Source organism: Delphinapterus leucas, chromosome 14 (assembly GCF_059928025.1).
Source record: "Delphinapterus leucas isolate spDelLeu-1000000601 "Yukka" chromosome 14, BTC_Dleu_Yukka2, whole genome shotgun sequence".
In the NCBI taxonomy this organism is placed as follows: domain Eukaryota; kingdom Metazoa; phylum Chordata; class Mammalia; order Artiodactyla; family Monodontidae; genus Delphinapterus; species Delphinapterus leucas.
Window position 1 is genome coordinate 8,076,073 of NC_143142.1, and position 20,928 is coordinate 8,097,000.

Sequence of the window (20,928 nt, forward strand, 5' to 3'; positions counted from 1 at the left end):
GTTTGGCAGCCTGGCAGAGAGGGCCTGAAACAAGGTCTTTGGAAACAGCCACCCTTATACCTCTTCCTTCAAGGCGTTGTCATTTTCCAGGATGTCTCAGCTGCCATCGAGATCCGGGCGGATTTGGTTTTTTTCATCGTTTGGAAAAGTGCCTCTTCAGATGAGAATGAACTTTGGAAAGCACAGGAAGGTGGGCTTGTTTCACAGTCAAGTACAAGCTTTGTGACTGTGGCTGGATCGACCCAACTCTCTTACTTTTGAGTGGCCAGAGAGGCCAGAGGTGCTCAGCTGCTATGTATACCTGATGCTCCTGAGTGGGAGGCAAGAGCCATGTTTGGACTCCTGAAATTTTTTCTTTTTCTCAGTCCTTCACCAGAGAAACTAGTCCTTAGACTCTCCTGCTCCAGGGTCAGAGTGTGAGCCCTTCACCTCTGGTTTTGTCCTTGGAGCCTGAACCATGGGCTGCCTTCTCTGTACCTGACTCAAGGCTTTGAATCGCCCACCCCTTGGCCCATGTTTCAGGGATTTGAGGAGTGGGTTGCTAACAGGATGTGTGCTCTTTACCAAAGAGTCTTCCAGGCTGTGAAGAGAGGGAGAAACCTTCCTGGTCTCCATTTCTCTGGAAATTGATGTGCTTCTCTGCACCTCCTGTTGGCACCTGTCCTACTAAGGGCATCAAGGCACTAGCTGTGGGCCCCTTCCAGGGCGTGTGGTCAGTTCCCATGGACTCTGGGGTCTCTTGTCCTACTTTGCCTGTGCGTCGCTGTGGTTTATAGTGTTTAGATGTGGTTTTAGTGTTTAGACGCACATCCTCTGCTGGCTCCGTGACCTTGAGCCGGTCTCTTAACCTCTAGCTCGAGTTTCCTCATCTGAAAAATGGCATCTCTCGTAGGGTTATTATTGGGAAATTAGGTAATATCATACGTAAAATGAAGAGCAGGATGACAGGCACTTGCAAGTACCCACCTGCACTGCTGTCACCGTCCCTGTCATCCCTGCTTCCACTCAGCACTCCTTGCTGCTTAGTTTTCAGGTCCACAGTCCCTTACGTGCTGTTCTCAAATCTAAAGTCTCTGAAAACTGATTTTTTTTTTTTTTTTCCCATTACTCATCTGGCAACAAGACCTGACCTGAATCGACAGGCGGTGCCACGGCTGCAGAACTGCCCATGTCCATGACTAGGGGCCCCAGACCTCCCTGGGCTGTGGTGCGTGGGGAGGCCCTCCACTGCTTGCAGGAGGAGTAACTTGCATTGGGGCAGCCCCTCACCCCACCGGGTGGGGTGGCTTGTGGGAGCAGCAGGGTCAGGGCACAGGGAGGTGAGGACACGTGGGCCAGTGGAGCTGGGTCTCCTTTCCTCTTTGGAGTTCAGAGTGATAAAGATCCAGAGCCGCAGCACTTCCTGACGTGGGTGCCTCACCACCAGAGGCTTCGCAGTTTCCTTGAATGCTGCAGGCTTTTGGGAAAAAAATCTGAGGGAAGGGATCCACTTAAGGTGTCAGTACCAAAAGGTGTGTGTGGGACCTTCGGGTCTGCACAGCGACCACGGCTCTGCAGGATAAAATGATGGGGGTCAAGGCTTGATTCTCGGAGAACCATGGACTGTTTCCCTTGCTGATGTGGTTGTAAGTTTCTAAGCAGCTCCAGTAGTTTGGGGGTGGGGAGCTGTATGCATTTTGGGAGGGGGGTCCCTGGAAGGAAGATCCTCTGCACTGTGGTACATCGTAACCACACTTTTGGGCCCAGGAGCTAGCGAGCGATGGGATTTTGTTTAGGGATCCACATATGACAAGCAATTAAAATGAAAAGCCTGAGATGGACTGAAGCTTGTTTAATTGGCTGAGATGGGCTTTAAGGATTCGATGCCAATTAGATCAGATAGTTTTGGGGTGAGAGTGTGTCTCTCTGATGGAGGGATGAACCATTTTTCAGCAAACTCAGAAAGGTGCTTCAGGTGAGACACTTTCCCGACCATCCTGGTCCTTCCTACTTCTGATCCTGGGTGGACAGTGTCCCAGCGGCTGGTCTCTGATCCTGGTTTGCAAGAGGCTCTGGGGCTGGTGGCCAGGTTGTAAGGACCTCAGAGCAGGACATGTGGCTGGCTTGTGCCCTGTTCAGCATTTAGTACCACTTTCTGTTCATCTGCCTGTCTGTGTTTCCCTGAGTCACAGGGAGAAGTTCTCAGAAATCAGTTCCTTAGGGTTTACTGTCTCATTCTCTTGGGGTCTGGTTTATTGAGCACATGCTAGATGCCAGCCATCTTGTCGAGGGACAGTGGTGACAAGACACCCTCCATAACTGCCTTTCTGAGTCCCTGTCTCAAAGGGAAGACCCATGAGAGAACAGACAGTTATGCTGTGACAGGGGCCCAGTGCAGGGCGGTCAGGAAGGGCTGCCAGGAGAAGGCAGTGTTTGAAATGGGTCCTGCAGCCTGAGCAGGCATTAGTCGAGTGGGGCTGGGAGGGGTGGGTGTCCCTCGCAGAGGGAACAGAGGCGGATTGTGTGGCCTCCCTGCGGAAGCACAGGTAGCCCGAGGAGCCTGGCCTGATGTGGGGCGGGGGGGGCGCAGAAGGCTCTAGAGCCAGGCGTACTGCTCTCCAAAGCAGGGTGTCCCTGTCAGCTTCCCGGGGCTGCCATAGTGGAGCACCACAAACGGGGTGGCTTAACGTACGGATGCCAAGGGAGGAAGGGGTGTTGGTGGGATGACTTGGGAGATTGGGATTGACATATATACACTATTGATACTATATATAAAATAGGCAATCAATGAGAACCTACCGTATAGCACAGGGAACTCTACTCAGGGTGACCTAAATGGGAAGGAAATCTAAAAAAGAGGGGATATATTTGTACATAAAGCTGATTTACTTCGCTGTACAGCAGAAACTAACACAACATTGTAAGGCAACTATACTCCAATAAAAATTTAAAAAAACAAACCCAGAAAAACTGGGTGGCTTAAACAAACGTATTCTCTCACAGTTCTGGAGCCTAGAAGTCAGAAGTCAAGGTGTTGCAGGGCGGTGCTTTCTGCGACGGCTCTAGGCAAGGACCCTTCCTTGCCTCTTCCAGCTTCTGGCTTTTGCTGGCTTCCTTGACGTTTCTTGGCTTGTAGATGGCGGCATCCCTCCAGGCACATGGCCGTCTTCTCTCTGTGTCTTCACATAAGGCTTCTCTGTGCTTGTGTCCAAATTTACCCCTTTCACAAGGACACCAGTCCTATTGGATTAGGGCCACCCTCGTGACCATATTTTAAAAGTTTCGTCTGTAAAGACCCAATTTCCAAGTAAGGTCACGTTCTGAGGTTGTGGGGTTAGGACTTCAACATATCTTTTGGGTGAACACACTTCAACCCATAACCCCCCGGACTCAGGGCCTGGCTGGCCCTGCGGGCCCCCATCTCACCAGTCCTGTGTGTGCTCCCACAGAACCGGGCCGTAGGTCGGCCCAAGGGGAAGCTGGGCCCCGCCTCTGCGGTGAAGTTGGCCGCCAACCGGACCACGGCGGGAGCTCGCCGGCGCCGGACGAGATGCCGCAAGTGCGAGGCCTGCCTGCGGACGGAGTGTGGAGAGTGCCATTTCTGCAAGGACATGAAGAAGTTCGGGGGCCCCGGGCGGATGAAGCAGAGCTGCATCATGCGGCAGTGCATCGCGGTGAGTGCCCCCAGGGGCGCCCCTCCCAGTGGCTGCAGTGCTTCTCCCCCGGGAGTGGAGGTGGCAGCCCTTCCTTGCTGCAGGCCGCGGGGCTCCTGAATGCAGGCCCCACCTGTGCCTCAGGCCAGTCTGTTCCTCTGCTCGTTGGTCTGTCCAGTCCCTCCGCTTGAAGAGAACGTGGCCGCAGCAGAAACCCCGGAGGGGTGCTCCCTCCTGGGAAGAAAGGGGAGACTAATGCTGTTTTCAGATTCCACACTGCAGGACTCTGGGGTCCTGCCATGTGCTCAGGCTCCCTTTCCTTCATAGTCTGCTGGTCTTATAACTCCTTCCTTCCCTAGATGACTGAGTACTTTGAAGTCTCTGCCATTAAAGATGTCAGGGCAGCCTGTCCTGTCTGTGACCCTGTTGCCAACATTTATGGTCCAGTTCATGATGGTTCTGGGCCCTCCCTTCCTTCCTGTCCTGCCTTCGAAGTCAGAGGTCTGGGTGGAAGGTCAGTGCCCCTCCTGAGGGGGCCGTCCCAGAGAAGGAGGACTGATTTATGGTGTCCAGGAGGAGCTGGGCCGCTGGAAAGCCTGGCCTGCCCCTCCAGGCCATCTCGCCTGGACTCCGGCCTTGCCCCAGGACAGGGCAGTGGCCTCAGGCTCTGCAAGGTCCTGGCTCTGCTCGTGTATCCCCCCCGCACACTCTCAGGCGTTCTGCCTTCCTTGGGGCACTGCTCCGGGCCCTGGGGTCCTCCCTGAGGGAGCAGGGATCTCTGTGCTCCCACAGGAAAGCAGGCTCAGCAGGAGGGACAGGATCCTTGGCCCTGGGCAAGACCCTCACAGGCCCAGCCTGGCATCAGGCGAGGCTTCCTCCCTGGCTGCTGATGCCCCTCCAAGCTTGGGGCACCTTCCCCTTCTCCCTCCAACACATACTGCTTGTGTTTTTGTGTTTTCTTTATGTCTGTCTCTCTTTTCAAAATTGTGGTCCAAAACTTATACACTTTACCATCTTGACCATTTTTAAGTGTACAGTCCAGTGATATTACCTATACGCTCGTTGTTGTGCAAACTGATCTCTAGAACTTTTTCATCTTGCCAAATGGAAACTCTATATCCATTGAACAGCAACTCCTCCCCCAGCCCTGGGCAACCACCTTTCTACTTTCTGTTTCTAATTGTGACTACTTTGGACACCTCATGTAAGTGGATTCAGGCAGGATGTCTCCCTCTGTGAGCTTATTTCACTTAGCTTTAATGTTTTCAGGGTTCATCCACATTGTAGCATGTGTCAGGATTTCCTTCTTTTTAAAGGCTGAATAATGTTCCCTTGTATGGATGTGCTGCATTTTCTTTATCTGTTTATCTGCTCATGGACATTTAAGTTGCTTCCACCTCTTGGCTATTGTGAATAATGCTGCAATGAACACGGGTGTGCCAGTATCTCTTTGAGATCCTGCTTTGCATTCTTTTGGATATATTGCTACATCCAAAAACATATTGCTATATATATATATATATATATATATATATATATCTCAATCAGAAGTAGGATTGTTGGATCATATGGTCGTTTTGTTTTTAATTGAGTAATCTCCATACTGTTTCCCACAGTGGTTGCTCTATTTCACATTCCCACCAGTAGTGCACAAGGGTTTCAGCTTTTCCACATCCTTGCCAACACTTGTTATTTTTTTCTTCTTTTTCCTTTTTTTTTTTTTTTGTTTTTTAAAGATGACGTTGGGGGTAGGAGTTTTAATTAATTAATTAATTATTGCTGTGTTGGGTCTTCGTTTCTGTGCGAGGGCTTTCTCTAGTTGTGGCAAGCGGGGGCCACTCTTCATCGGTGCGCGGGCCTCTCTTGTTGCAGATCACAGGCTCCAGACGTGCAGGCTCAGTAGTTGTGGCTCATGGGCCTAGTTGCTCCGTGGCATGTGGGATCCTCCCAGACCAGGGCTCGAACCCGTGTCCCCTGCATTAGCAGACAGATTCTCAACTACTGCGCCACCAGGGATGCCCCTATTTTTTTCTTTTTTGATAGTGGCCATCCTAATGAGTGTGAGGTGATCCCTCACTGTGGTTTTGATTTACATTTCTCTGATGGTTAAGTGATGTTGAGCATCTTTTCATGTGATTGTTGGTCATTTGTAGGCCTTCTTTGTACAAAGGTCTGTTGAAGTCCTTTGCCTATTTTAAAATTGGATTGTTTGTATTTTGTTGTTGAGTTATAGAATTCTTCATATATTCTGGATATTAACCCCTTATCAGATAACATGGTTTGTAAATATTTTCTTTCATTATGTACGTTGCCTTTTCACTCTTTTGATTGTTCCTTTGCTGTGTAGACATTTGCAGTTTCGTTGCTTGTGTTTTTGTCACCTGTACCAGGTCATTTGAATGGATTTCAGGGAGTTTGAGCGCCCCCTTGAAATTAAATACAGATTTTTATATGTGTGCCTGTGTGTGTGTGCATTTTTCTGGAGTGAGGGTCCATGACTTATTGCATTCTGTCATGGTTTAAGAGAAGTTGTCCATAGGGACTCTGGGTTTTGAGAACAGTGTCACCTAAAACTTGGCATGTTAGCAGTGCCCCAGGACCCTCTCTTCCTCTTAATTTTTTTTTTTTAATTAACATTTTTGGCTGTGTTGGGTCTTCATTGCTGCGCGTGGGCTTTCTCTAGTTGTGGCGAGCAGGGTCTACTCTGTTATGGTGGGTGGGCTTCTCATTGCGGTGGCTTCTCTTGTTGCGGAGCACGGGCTCTAGAGCACAGGCTCAGTAGTTGTGGCACCTGAGCTTAGTTGCTCCACCGCATGTGGGATCTTTCTGGACCAGGGCTTGAACCCATGTCCCCTGCATTGGCAGGAGGATTCTTAACCACTGCGCCACCAGGGAAGTCCCCGTCTCTTCCTCTTTAGCCATACTTTCTCTTTCACCCTCACCTTCCCTCCAGTGACCCAGGTCCAGTTACAGGAAGCTGTCTCTGCTGTCACCTGTTCTTTGCAGCCCTGGTGTCTGGCCCAGTGCCTGACACAGGGATTGTCGGTTGAAGGAAACCTCACTTTTGTGTGTGTCTTCCTCTCCAGCCTGGGACTGATGGCAAATGCAACCTTAGCCCCACCCTCACTTGAGGTCCTTGCTCTTCTTCCAGGCTTCGCACTTTGTTGGGGCACTTCCTGCCATGTTTTACCCACCTCTGACCCAGGCAGGCCCACCTCTACTACTCTTCCAGGCCCTTTTTCCTGATGAGTGAGTCTCTCTCTTCCCATGGCGGAGGCTTCCTCCACAGACTTTATCCCTTCCCACTGCCCAGCACCCTCTCCCTGTAGCCCTGGCTGGGGTTTCCCTTCCTGCAGTAACTTTGCAGAGACTGGTTCTGTCTCTCCTCGCCTACTTCAGAGTCTGAACGAATGATGACTCTTTTGCCTTCAGTGTTCTATCCATTTTACAGACTTTTCCAGTTATTGGTGGAGTGTATATCCCAGCTTATTTGAAGCTATTCTAACTCAGTTTAATAAAAATTGGTTGTGTGTTTCCTCTGGATCCCAAGTACTGGGAGGTGGACGTTTATAAGGAGGAGAGAGTGAGAGCTTGTCCGCAGGGGTTTATAGTCTAATACATCAGCTCTCAAACTTTGTGGTCTTGGGACCCCTTCGCTCTCTTAAAAGTTATGAAAACCCCAAAGAGCTTTCATTTATGTGGGTTATTTATTTATTAATATTACTGTAATAAAAAATTTTAAATATTTTGAATTCATTTAAAAATTATAAGAAACCCACTACATGTTAACATAAATAACATTTTTAGGAGAAATAACATCTCCTGAAACAAAAACGATTAGTAGGAAAAATAGCATTGTTATATGTTTTTGTAAATCTTTTTTATGCCAGGTTCGGTAGAAAAGACCTAGATTTTCATATATGCTTCTATATTCATTCTGTGATGTTGTTTTGGAGGCACTATATGAGGAAAACCTGGCCTCATAAATATGTGGTTGAAAAAGGGAGGAGTCTTTTTTGGTGGGTGGGTCTGCGCTGCTCAGCTTATGACTGTGAAAGTGTGGAGTCCGAACCGCTGGAAACCGCTGGACTGCCAGGGAATTCCTGGGAGGAGTCTTTTTTGTTTGTTTGTTTGTTTTATTGTTTTTTGCGGTATGCGGGCCTCTCACTGCTGTGGCCTTTCCCGTTGCGGGGCACAGGGTCCGGACACGCAGACTCAGCGGCCATGGCTCACGGGCCCAGCCGCTCCGCGGCATGTGGGATCCTCCCGGGCCAGGGCACAAACCCGTGTCCCCTGCATTGGCAGGCGGACTCTCAACCACTGCGCCACCAGGGAAGCCCATGGGAGGAGTCTTTTAATAGCCTTTCCAGATAATGTGGATATACTTCTCATCCACCACCAGAGCTCAACAGGTGGCAAGTGCTTAAAGGTTAGTTGCAATATGGAATCTGAATCTGTATCAGTGAACTTTTCCTACTGTTACATTAAAATTCATTAGTCGTTCTTGCCCCTCATTTGCTTATGCCTAATGTTATAACATCAGATATTGGTCATTTGGAAAACACTGGCTTACTGAGTTTTACAGATTTTCCAAATAGGGGTACATAGTGTTATACAGTGTTTAAAAAAAACACACACACATTTGTTAACACCAGCACCAGTGTCCTCAGAAAAGTCTTTAAGTATCGGGAAACTGTCTAGTTCACGGTGGCTGATGTAAGTTTTCCAAAATTCTGATTTTTGTTTGAAAATTCAAATTTCATGATCTGCAACAAATGTTTTAAGTGATATTTCTGAAAGTGACAGACTTACTTATTTCATCTTTGAGAAGATGTGCCAATACCCTTTTTTTTTTTTTTTTTTTTTTTAAATAATCAGTCATTCTTTCAAGTAAAATGGTGTTCTATGGAGAAAGTGACCAGTTCAGTTCACGGCTTGATCACAAGAGCTTTTCCTTTAGATAACCGTCATCCTTTGGTATTCAGCTGAAGTAGTTGATGCATACTTCCTATTTTGTCACGCAGAATATTAAAAGAATGTGTACTCGGAGATCAGAGTTTTAATAAAATTAATAATTCTTACTGCTTTATCAAAGATATCCTTAAATGAAACTGGTGAGCTTTTTAAGGAGCATGTGGCCAGGAACGGCCCGGCGACTGCCTGGGCACATTGGAGCCTCTGCCCTGACAGGTGCCAGCAGTCTCACCCACCAGTGCAAGTGTCAACACAGTGAAAAAGGCAGATGGTGTCTTAGTGGTATTCTGAAGATAGTTTGACCTCCCTGTAAAGTCTTGAGGACCCGGAGTTCTTAGACTGTGCTTTGATAGCCGCTGGAGAGATGCGGCCTCAGCCCCTACAGATCGGGGCTTGGTTCATGCCCCACCTCCTCCTGCAGGTCTTTTCTCATATGTGAGGCTGTCCCTGACCTCTGCATTTCAGATTAGCCCTCCTTTCTCCCACCTCACTGCTGACCTGGCCCTCCTTGCTTTATTTTTCTCCATTTCCCTTGTCACCATCTAACAGACTCTTCTTCATTTTGCTCACCTCCCTCCACTAAAATGTAAGCTCAGGATGGCAGAGACTTTTATCTGTCTGGTTCAGTGCTATAGCCAGCACTTGGAGTGGTACCTGGCACGTGGAGGTAGTAGCCAGATAAGAATTTGAATGAATGAATGAACGATGGACAGTGCCTGGGCTGGTTCTCCCCCAGCTCCTACTCCCGAGGCGAGTACCTCATTGCCTTTGATGTGTTTCCCATGGGGTCCTGGCCGTGCTGACCCCTGTGTGTTCTCCCCGCTCTTCAGCCAGTGCTGCCCCACACCGCCGTGTGTCTAGTGTGTGGCGAGGCAGGAAAAGAGGACACAGTGGAAGAGGAAGAAGGCAAGTTTAACCTCATGCTCATGGAGTGCTCCATCTGCAACGAAATCATCCACCCTGGATGCCTTAAGGTGAGCAGCCTCGGGGGCATCTGGCTGTGCCGCCTGGCGCCTCACCCTGGGCCTCTGGTGGTGCTGATGCTGCGGGGGTTTGGGGGGTGGAGGGGAGTGAGACTAGGTTCCCTCCCTGGAGGACTCTGAGTCTGGGGGATTCTCTGTGTCCGATGATAAGCTGAGGGCTAGAAGGTTCTGGAGTCGCTCAGACCTTGCACCCATGTCTTTGAGGGAGTGAAGACACACACAGACACACACATTCCACCTCCCGGGACCTCAGAACCACAGAGAGTTCCCAGAGTCTTGCACCTGGGCCAGAGGGAGAGAGTGGGTAGTTGGGCTGCTCTCAGGGCTTCTGGGAAAAAAGGCCTGGGCCAGGGGAGGGCAGGTCCTGTAACAACAGGTGGTTGCATTCCTGTCCCATGTGCCAGGAACCTGTTCCCTTGGTGTGCCCAGGGCAGGACTGCCTCCTGGGGACCATCGTGCTGTGCCTGCCTGTCTTGGGCAGCAGGTTCCACCTTTGAAAGGAAGAGACTGCTCTGGGCTGACACATACCTCATACCTCTGCCTCAAGAGAACGTCAGCCTACTTGGCACCTCCCATCAGCCCAGCTCTGTCTGTGTTCAGAGAGATGAGAGTGGGCCTGCCCCAAAGGGTGCTTCAGCTCTGAGGTGTCCGTCCCCTTTCCCTCGGTGCTGGTAGTGGGGTTTGTCGTGACACTCCCCTCTCCCCAGCACACACACCTCCCCCTCTGAAAAGGGGTGCTATGCTTTTCCCCTGGCCCCTGGTCACTTCTCTCTCTCCCGGATCAGAAGCTCCAGGGAAAGCACATCTCACTTGCTGATAACCACACACCCAGTTCGGTGCTGTTAAATGACTGAATGGTTTGTGGGTCCTTGCTGGGTGCCAGGCCCTGAGCTAATTGCTTTCACTAGGTTAACTCATTGAATTCTCACATAACTCCAGTGAGATAGGCACACTCCATTTTATGGCTGAGGGCACTGGCCCACAGAGATGGAGTGATTTGCCCAGGGTCACTGAGCTAGGAAGAGGCACTATCAGGATTTGAACCCTGACCTGGATGCAGAGCCACCCGTCTTAACCACTCTTGTTTTCTCTTGGCCAGAGGTGGTATGGAAATGGCTTTTGGGAGGGGGTGTTGATGCTTTTGGAGGAGCTGGCCCTGTCCACCCCCTCCCTGCTTGCTGACTGGTGTGTGTCCCTCCCAGATTAAGGAGTCAGAGGGCGTGGTCAACGATGAGCTTCCAAACTGCTGGGAGTGTCCAAAGTGTAACCACGCCGGCAAGACCGGGAAAGTGAGTGCCGGGCTCCAAGTCCCAGGGGTCAGCCCGGGAGGGGGTAGACCTTGGCCTTGCCAGACCCAGCCTATCTCCCCGCCCACGGTGATGTCGGCTTGAGGGGTACCGCGGACTCGGGGGCAAGGGCACGTCCAAAGATATACAGTTCGTGTGTTCCTTCTCTGTTTTTGGCCTACAAGCAAAAGCGTGGCCCTGGCTTTAAGTATGCCTCAAACCTGCCCGGCTCCCTGCTCAAGGAGCAGAAGATGAACCGGGACAGCAAGGAGGGGCAGGAGCCTGCCAAGCGGAGGAGTGAGTGTGAAGAGGCGCCCCGGCGCAGGCCAGACGAGCACCCCAAGAAGGTGCCCCCTGACGGCATCCTGCGCCGAAAGTCAGACGATGTGCACCTGAGGAGGAAGCGGAAATACGAGAAGCCCCAGGAGCTGAGTGGACGCAAGCGAGTACGACCGGGAGGGACGGGCAGCGAGGGGTGGCCTGGCTGGTCCCGGGTGCAGGGGCGCGCGGGCGGGGGGCGGGAATGGGCAGCGGGGAGAGCCGAAGTCACGGAAGTCCTGAGAGCCCGGCCCGAGAGAAAGGAGGGGAAAACCAGCGAGTCACTCCTCTTCCCACCCCTTTAGGCCTCGACGCTTCAAACGTCCCCCGGTTCCTCCTCTCACCTCTCGCCGAGGCCCCCTCTAGGCAGCAGCCTCAGCCCCTGGTGGAGATCCAGTCTCACTTACTTCCAGCAGCAGGTGCTCCCACGTCGCCCCGCCCTCCCCCGGCCCTGGGGACTCGCGAGTCCCGGGCCGCCCCCGCCCCGCCCCACTGGTCCTCGAACCCATTGCCGCAGACCTCCAAGGCACCTGTTCACCGTAGCTTCCCAGGCCTCAGCCCCGAGGCTCTGGCTCGTGGTTCCGGCGTGGGGCCTGGGAAGCTGAAGCTGCCGCGGGGAAGCCCTGTGGATCTGGGGAACCTCGGAGGATCCTGGCGGCCCCTCTTCGCCCACCGGCCCTTCCAGCATCAGCCACGAGGTGGCGCCTGGTTGTCTTCTCCTCGTTCTAGCCATTAAGGCTCGGCCGGGAATCCTGCAGACCCTGCCTCTGGGACAGGCTCCCTGAGCCAAGTCCATCCTGAATGGGCGACTGCATATCTCTGGGTCTGTCCAGGGGTGGGAGGTCAGTTGGGTGGGGACAGCTCTATCACTCTCCGCCAGTTCCAGCTTCTTCCTTAAAATCAGCAGGCAGGGCCCACCCGTCTGTCAGAGCAGAGAAGATGGGATTTGTTGGGAAGGTGACCCTCCAGCCTCTGTTGGTGGGGCTGGGTGTAGAGGGGACCAAAGCCCACGAACGCTGGGAGCAAGCTCTGCATCCTTTCTTTTCTGTGACAGCTAAAACCCGGCAAAGAAGATAAGCTTTTCAGGAAAAAGGTACCATCTTCCGCCCTTGCCCCAGGCCTGCTCCTGGGGCAATGGGTCCTGGGGTGGAGTGTGGGAGGCCTGGGTGGGCACAGCCCCGGGTCTAGGGGCTCACCCCCCCACGCTCCCCCTCCTCCCTCAGCGGCGGTCCTGGAAGAACGCTGAGGACCGAATGGCTCTGGCCAACAAGCCTCTCAGGCGCTTCAAGCAGGAGCCGGAGGACGACCTGCCCGAGGCGCCCCCCAAGACGAGGGAGAGCGACCACTCCCGCTCCAGCTCCCCCACCGCCGGCCCCAGCACGGAGGGGGTGGAGGGCCCCGAGGAGAAGAGGAAGGTGAAGATGCGCCGGAAGCGGCGACTCCCCAACAAGGAGCTGAGCAAGGAGCTGAGCAAGGAGCTCAACCAGGAGATCCAGAAGACGGAGAGCAGCCTGGCCCACGAGAACCACCAGCCCATCAAGTCGGAGCCTGAGAGCGAGAATGAGGAGCCCAAGCGGCCCCTGGGCCTCTGTGAGCGCCCTCACCGCTTCAGCAAGGGGCCCAACGGCACCCCCCGGGAGCTGCGGCACCAGCTGGGGCCCGGCCTGCGCAGCCCGCCCCGAGTCATCTCCCGGCCCCCTCCCTCCGTGTCCCCGCCCAAGTGCATCCAGATGGAGCGACATGTGATCCGGCCACCCCCCATCAGCCCCCCGCCCGACTCGCTGCCCCTGGATGATGGGGCGGCCCACGTTATGCACAGGGAGGTGTGGATGGCCGTCTTCAGCTACCTCAGCCACCAAGACCTGTGTGTCTGCATGCGGGTCTGCAGGACCTGGAACCGCTGGTGAGGGGCACCGGCTGAGTTTGGATGGGGGCACCAGGGGGTCAGGGTAAGGCTTAAGCTAGGCCAGGGATGGCGCGTGTGTCCCCACTGGAGTCACTCGTGATGCTCTTTCTCTCTAAGCCCCGTCCAGCTTAAGTATCCTCCTCAAAGAGGTCTAGCAGCTACAGTCAGTGTGGTCTTGTCAAAAGAGGTGAACCCTATTTGCTTTCCTGATTTAGCTTCTTGGAAGATGAACTGAGGACCAGGGGGAGTCCTTGTTCTTAAAGAGCTAGCCCAGGTCACGAGTGCCGCGCCAGTTCCTGATCTTAATCCCTGCTTTGATAGTTCCCAGCTGGCATGGTCTCTGACCTTGGCCAAGTTACTTACCTTCATCTGTGAACAGGCATGATGCAGGGTTGTTTTGAGATATGGCCTGTGGAGGGTGTAATTAAACCCCCAGTAAATACTTTACAGCTTCTGGTACTTTCCATGGGGGTCGGGGGGGAGGGCTGTGACAATCAGAGCAGAGGCTCTCAGGTGCCAACGAGACGGAAACTAAACAGAAGGGTCCAGGGGACGAAGTTAAGGAGCCTCCCCCTGGGCTTGGTAGGTGGGGGACTGACCACAGCTATGCATGGGGCTCCCCAAGAGAGCTCCCAACTCTGACGTTGCCCCCTCTGCTGGGCCTGGCCCCCAGGTGCTGTGATAAGCGGTTATGGACCCGCATCGACCTGAACCACTGCAAGTCCATCACACCCCTGATGCTGAGCGGCATCATCCGGCGACAGCCTGTCTCCCTGGACCTCAGCTGGACCAATATCTCCAAGAAACAGCTGAGCTGGCTCATCAACCGCTTGCCTGGTGAGCACTGGGCCAGGGACCCTCAATGTGCAGTAGCAGGGGCTGGGGTGTATCACCTGACCTGCCACCCCCTCTCTGTCCCCCGCCAGGGCTCCGAGACTTGGTGCTGTCAGGCTGCTCATGGATCGCAGTCTCAGCCCTCTGTAGCTCCAGTTGTCCACTGCTCCGGACCCTGGATGTCCAGTGGGTAGAAGGACTAAAGGACGCCCAGATGCGTGATCTCCTGTCCCCGCCTACAGATAACAGGCCAGGTGAGTGTCTGGGACAGGGGTGTACCCAAGGCGGGGTCACAAGAAGGTGGTATGACCAAGCTGTGCCGTTGGATCTGGTTTTCACCACAGACCCCATCTGGTACTCATGTCTTCAAGCCTTCTCTGGCTTCAGCCCTTCTCGACGCAGAGCTGAGTCCCAGCTGCTGTTCTCAGTCAGCTTTGGGTACAAGAGGGGACCCGTGAGAGGGCAGAGGCTCCCAGGATGCCACTTTGGGAACTCTGTGCATCTCACTGCTTCTATGTTAATTTGTCCTTCGTTGGCTTTAAGCCTCAAGCATCGGGGTCAGTGTGGCCAGACAGGGCGTCACGGGATGAAGCCCTCCTAGGTCGGGTTGCAGGACTCACTGCTCCCCACCAGTACCTTAAATGAGGAATCTGTGGTGACCCAGAGATGCTGTGCTGTCTGTACTCCAATTGGCTGAGCACTGTTGGGTGGAATGCAGGCTCTGTGTTTCTAGGTCTTCTGACTTTTAAAGAATCTACAAGGGTAAAACTTGATGTGGAATATTCCGATTTTTAAATGTTGGAACCAGTTTTGATCTTTTGGGGGAGACACTCAACGGCTAAATGAGACCCAGGTGTTCCACCTGGCTGGTAGGCCTTGTAAAGTGTCATGTCAGGGTGACATGTTGCCTCTCTTTCCTGCCCCCTCAGGTCAGATGGACAATCGGAGTAAGCTCCGGAACATTGTGGAGCTGCGTCTGGCCGGCCTGGACATCACAGACGCCTCCCTGCGGCTTATCATTCGCCACATGCCCCTGCTCTCCAAGCTCCACCTTAGTTACTGTAACCATGTGACTGACCAGTCCATCAACCTGCTCACCGCTGTGGGCACCACCACCCGAGACTCCTTAACCGAAATCAACCTGTCAGGTCAGTCCGGGGCACCCATCGGGGTCTGCACAGGACCCCGGGGGACAGGCTGGGCATTCTTCATTCGAAAGGAAATACTTGTGGGCCTGTTGCTATAGGGTCACAGTGTTAGATGCTACGACACACCAGTGAACAAGATAGACCCACAGCCTAGTCTAGAGGGGAAACACACATTAAACAAATAAGTATTGTTAGATTTTAAATAATTGCTCCAAAAAATAGTGCTAGTAGCAGTGAGAGCACATGAGCACATAGCAGTGGATCTTGACCCAAAATATGGGCTAGAAAAGCTTCCCTTGGGTGCTGTGGACGACCTGGCGCCTGGCAGCAGGGGGTGTGGGAGAGTAGCCGGCAGTGAGGCCAGGCTGGGCCAATGGAGTAATAAGCAGCTTGATTTCTGCCATGGTGGTTGTCGCTTATGTGTCCCCCTCCTGACCCTGCTATCAATGGGCCTGTGGTTGACAAGAAGAAAACCCCACAGTGGAGTCCTCACTCCCCCCACTTACTGATGGGGCTGGAGTTGGTTCCTAAGGACTTGGGGCACAACCAACGGGAGGTGGACAGAGGCAACGCTGCCCGTTCTCAGCCCAGTTAACCCAGTTCTCGTCTCATCGCTCAGGATGGTCAGATTGGGCGTGTAAGATTTGGACCAGACCAAAAAAAAAAAGGAGGAAAGAAACTTTTTTCTTCCAGAAATTACCAAGTAATAAATGATACCCTCACCTCATTTAAATTACATTTTGACACAATCCAATCTGATATCTGGCTTGGTCAGGATTCACATACTGTTTATAGCTGTTTCCCTCTCTCCATCCCACATTCATGCCTGAGAAACGCCTTCCTGTTACCAGTACCACATCCGCGTGGGAGCTGATGCTGTAACTTAGTGCTTAGGGAGCCCACCCTCCTCCTTGGGGAGTATTGGTGGCGAGGTGGGGGGGGGAGGGGGGTGTTGCATTCCATGGAGGCAGAGAACAGAGAGCCACACTGAGGTGAGCTTTCACCAAGACCCCAGCTCCAGGCTCAGCTCGTGGTCTTGAAGTGATGCTGGGGCCGCCCCGTGGAGGAGGGCCTGGGGAGCATCTTGTTCTAAAGCGCTCGGTAGTAATGAACTCTTTTCACTTATTCTAATTTAATTACTATGCATGTGTAGCAGAGATCCCAGTATAAATCCCCCTCCCCTGCAGCACAGTCCGTGATGTGTTTGTATAAATCATCTTTTTGCATTTTGTTTTCCACCACAGTCCTTTGAGGTCATCTTTTTGTCTCAGGATCTACACACACATCTCTGCGTTTGCGTTAAGAGCTGTGATGTATATGAAGGCCAACCTCATACCGTCTCTTCTAGATTCAGTTCTTTTTAAAATGTTTTCCCCTCCTGTCAGTATAACTAGTTCATGATAAAATAAGTCTCTTCCACAAAATGGATGGCACTTGACATGTTTCCAGATCCTTCATTGTGGTTGGAGGATCAGGTCTAGTGGCAGAGTGAAGCCGTGGTTGCTTGAGGTGGCCCTTTGGCTTCCCCTTCCCTGCCCCTGATTCTCACCTTGAGGCAACCACCTTCAACTCTTGAGCTCTTTGTTTCTGTTTACCTCCATTTTTTCCAAACAGCAAGCCTACATTGCTATTTCTTGTTGTTTTTTGTTTGTTTTTGTTTTTCCTTTTCAGATGCTCTGTGTTTGTTAACTTGCTATGCAGAGAACAAGGATTACTATTCTTACATTCTCTTACCCTGCTCCCTTTTCTCCCTTCATCTTCCCAATTTGTGGTTAAGTCACTATTACTTACCTTATTATGGCCAAGTAAGTATTGTCCACTGTTGAGCCAGTGTGTATTATGGGTATGTTTCCTTTCTTGCACATGTTTTTGGTTTGTTTTCCCTAGAGTTAATAATTGCCTCATTTTTGTTTGGTTAGTTTCTATAACAGACTTGAGTACTGTTCTTTCCCCACGTGAACTTGTCAGGCCCTCAACCAGTCTGTGTAGAAACCACCCTCCTGGACTTCTTTTCCTCCTGCCCCCACTTGAACTTGGCTGTCTCTGCCTGCTGCACAGCTCCCGTCCTGGGACTTCCTTGGTTTCTGTCTTGTGCAGGGACCCTTCTTTCCTTGGTCCCGTATCTTCTTTCTTGGTTTATCTGTTCGTTTGGTAGAGGACATCTTCCAGACCTTATATATCTGAAAATGGCTGTATTATACCTTCATGTTTAATTGATAGCTTAGCTGGTTATATAGTCTTAGTTTGGAAACCATATTATTGTTTCAGAAAGTGGGAGGCACTGCTCCTTTGGCTTCTGCCTTCCAGAGTTGATGTCCAAAACGATTTGATTCTCCATCCTTCAGTGAATATTTTCTCTCATTGGAAGTTTGTAGAACACGATCTTTTTATTTATTTATTTTAAAAAAATTATTTTTTAAAAAATTTTAATTGATTTGGCTGTGCCGGGTCTTAGTTGCAGGATGCAGGATCTTCGTTGCAGCATGTGGGCTCTAGTTCCCTGACCAGGGATCGAACCTGGGCCCCCTGCGTTGGGAGCGCGAGTCTTAGCCACTGGAGCACCAGGGAAGTCCCGTGTAGGACATGATGTTTATCTCAAAGTTTTTTGCGGGCTTCCCTGGTGGCGCAGTGGTTGAGAGTCTGCCTGCCGATGCAGGGGACACAGGTTCGTGCCCCGGTCCGGGAAGATCCCACATGCCACGGAGCGGCTGGGCCCGTGAGCCATGGCCGCTGAGCCTGCGCGTCCGGAGCCTGTGCTCCGCAACGGGAGAGGCCACAGCAGTGAGAGGCCCGCGTACCGCCAAAAAAAAAAAAAAAGTTTTTTGCAGTTTTGGTCGGTGAGCCTTGGTTTGAGTCCATTTTCAGGGATTGTATTGAGCATTCATGAGCGCTTTCAGTCTCTCAATTTGGTTCTGGAAAATTTCCTTGAATTATTTAATTTCCTTCCCTTCTGTTTTCTTTCTTTAGTAGTCCTCTGATACCTTTAGTTTTTTTTTCCTTTTTCCCATCTCTGTATCTGGTTTTCCTCCACTTATCACAGAATTCATATACAGCTGACCCTTGAACTAGTTAGGGGCTAGGGGTGCAGCCCTCCTTGCAGTAGAAAATCCAAATATAACTTACAGTTGGCCCTTGGTATCCACACTTCCTCCAAAAACTCAGATTCAACCACTAATTTGTAGCCTGTAATATTTACTATTGAAAAATATCAGCATATAAGTGGACCCGCACAGTTCAAACCCGTGTTGTTCAAGGGTCAACTGTAGTGAGTTTTTCATTTCTGCTTTTTTTTAGGTTCAAACATATGAAGCTGCTTTTTATGTAGGTCAGAAAACAGTCAAATATTGGCAGTTTTCATATGGTTTAGCCTATATTTTTAATTTTACAGCTATAGTTTGTTCTCTGAACTTTCGGAGAGTGGCATGTTCTTGTTTCTTGGATCCAGATATTGTCCATCCTGAGGATACTGATGGTTTTTTCTTTTCCACATAGACCATACATTCCTTCAGATGCAGTCAGTGGGCCTGCCTAAGGGGTCCTTCTCAGATTTAGTGTCAACATGAGGTTGTCGGCTCAGGTGATCGGAGGCTCTGGGGACACGGTGGGAGCTGGTCTGCTGTGGGTATCATTGGGTGGTCAGCATGGGTTGTTTTCTTTGGGGAAACCCAGACGTGACATCTGTCAGTGTTTCCTCTTAAGCTGGTCAAGGTTGCCAAAGGACACTCTCTTCCTTGACCTCCCAACCAAAGGGCTCAGGCTGGGCTGCCAGGGTTCTAGGGCTTGGCAGGGAAGGAGTCTGGAGGTCTCTACAGTCAGCAGGTAAATTTCCCTGTAACCCCCATTTTTCAGGGGGTGCCCCTACCTTCCACAGTGCCTGGTGGTGCCTGGTCTAGAGACTTTCTCTTGCCCATCAGAGACAAACTCCCCTCTTTTGCTGGGGAAGGGAGTTTCAGCCTCTTACTGCTCCTTAAGTAGATTTTCAACCAGTCCTGTGTCTAACCCCATCTTTAGCCCCACTTTCGTTGTACTTGTTGCTTCCAGTACCTGTGCCTTTGAGGTCTTCTGTAGAAGAAATCTGCTTCTCTGCTTTTCCTTCAGCCAGTTTGGGGTTAAGCTTTCTCAAGTCTAGTGAATTGTTACCTTTTCTCTAGCTTTCTAAATTAACAAAATTTTTTTTATTGTGGTAAGATACACATAACATAAAATTTACCATTTTAACAATTCTTAAGTGTCCAGTTCACTAGCATTAAGTACAGACATGTAGTTGTGCAGCCGCCACCACCTGTCTTCAGAACCTCTTCTTCACCCTGTCAGAAACTCTGTACCCACTAAATACTAACTCCTCACTCCCTTTCCTCTCCTGCCCTCAGCAACCACCATTCTACTGTCTGTTCCTGAATTTGACTCTTCTAGGTACCTCACATAAGTGGAACCATACAGTAGGACTGGTTTATTATATATACACCACATTTTATTTATCCATTCATCTGCTAATGGACACTTGGGTTGCTTCTGTCTTTTGGCTATTGTCAGTAATGCTGCTGTGAACATGGGTGTATAAATTCATTGTTCTTTGGGTATATAACCAGAAATGGACTGGCTGAATCACATGGTAATTCTGTGTTTACTTTTTTTTGAGAAACTACTATATTGTTTCACAGAGCAGCTGCACTGTTTTACATTCCTACTAGCAGTGCAAAGGGTTCCAACTTCTCCACATCCTTACTAACATTTTCTGGGGTTTGGGGCTTTTTGTTTGTTTAAGCGAAAACCATGCTAATGCATATGAAGATCTCAGTGGGGTCTTGACTTGCATTTCCTTAATGATTTGTGATACTAAGCATCTTTTCGTTTGCTTATTTACCATTTGTGTATCTTCTTTGAACAAATATCTATTCCCGTCTTTTGCCCATTTTTTAATCAGGTTGTTTGTGGTGTTGTTGAATTGTAGGATTTCTTTATATATTCTGGATATTAATTCCTTAACAGATACATGACTTGCAAATATTTTCTCCCATTCTCTGTGTTGTTTTTTCACTCTCTTGATAGTGTCCTTTGTACAAAAGTTTTTAATTTTGATGAAGTTCAGTCTTTTCCCTTTTGTGGCCTGTGCTTTTGGTGTCGTGTTTAAGAAACCATCGACAAATCCAAGGTCATGAAGATTTCCCATGTTTTCTTCTAAGAGTTTCATAGTTTTAGCTCTTATGTTAAGTCTTTGAATAATCTTAATTTTTGTATATGGTGTGATGGGGGAGGGTGGTCTAGCTTCATCCTGTTGCATGTTGATATCCAGTTTTCCCAGCACCATTTGTTGAAAAGTCTGTCTTTTCGCCCACTGAATTGTTTTGGCATCTCGTCAAAAATCATTTGACCATTTAAGGGTTTATTTTTGGGGCTCTCAGTTCTGTTCCATTGGTGTATATGTTTGTCCTTATGCCAGTAACACATGCTGTGGCTTTGTAGTATTGAAATCAGGAAGTGCAAGTCCTCTGACTTTCTCTTTTTCAAGGTTGCGTTGGCAGTTCAGGGTCCCTTAAATTTCTACATGATTCTTAAGATGCATTTTTCTTTTTCTACAAAAAAAACCGCTTTTGGTATTTTATAGCAATTTCATTGAGTCTGTAGACTGCTTTGGGGTAATACTGGCATTTTAATAATATTAAGTTTTCTAATCTGTGAACATCGGCTGTCTTTCCATTTAAATCTTTTAATTTCTTTCAGCGTTGTTTTTTAGTTTTCAGTGTACAAGTCTCACTTTCTTCGTTAAATTTATTACTAAATGTTTTCTTTTTGATGCTATTGTAAATGAAATTTTCGTGATTTTCTTTCAGATTCTTCATTGTTAGT

General features: G+C 50.2%; 1 protein-coding gene across 10 annotated transcripts in view; it reads left to right on the top strand.

Moving 5' to 3' along the window:
- KDM2B (lysine demethylase 2B) overlaps positions 1-20,928 on the top strand; it is a 122,395-nt gene that overhangs the window by 98,195 nt on the left and 3,272 nt on the right. For 8 of the 10 annotated variants that reach the window (XM_089894454.1, XM_089894463.1, XM_022598074.3 and 5 more), the window contains 10 exons: positions 3,429-3,653; positions 9,437-9,580; positions 10,792-10,878; positions 11,061-11,321; positions 11,499-11,612; positions 12,248-12,286; positions 12,417-13,096; positions 13,773-13,936; positions 14,026-14,187; positions 14,863-15,081. In XM_089894454.1, the coding sequence (XP_089750580.1) occupies positions 3,429-3,653; positions 9,437-9,580; positions 10,792-10,878; positions 11,061-11,321; positions 11,499-11,612; positions 12,248-12,286; positions 12,417-13,096; positions 13,773-13,936; positions 14,026-14,187; positions 14,863-15,081 (2,095 nt within the window). Of the gene's footprint in view, positions 1-3,428; positions 3,654-9,436; positions 9,581-10,791; positions 10,879-11,050; positions 11,322-11,498; positions 11,613-12,247; positions 12,287-12,416; positions 13,097-13,772; positions 13,937-14,025; positions 14,188-14,862; positions 15,082-20,928 lie in introns of all 10 variants that reach the window. The other 2 variants (XM_089894462.1, XM_089894456.1) reach the window with 2 other exon arrangements.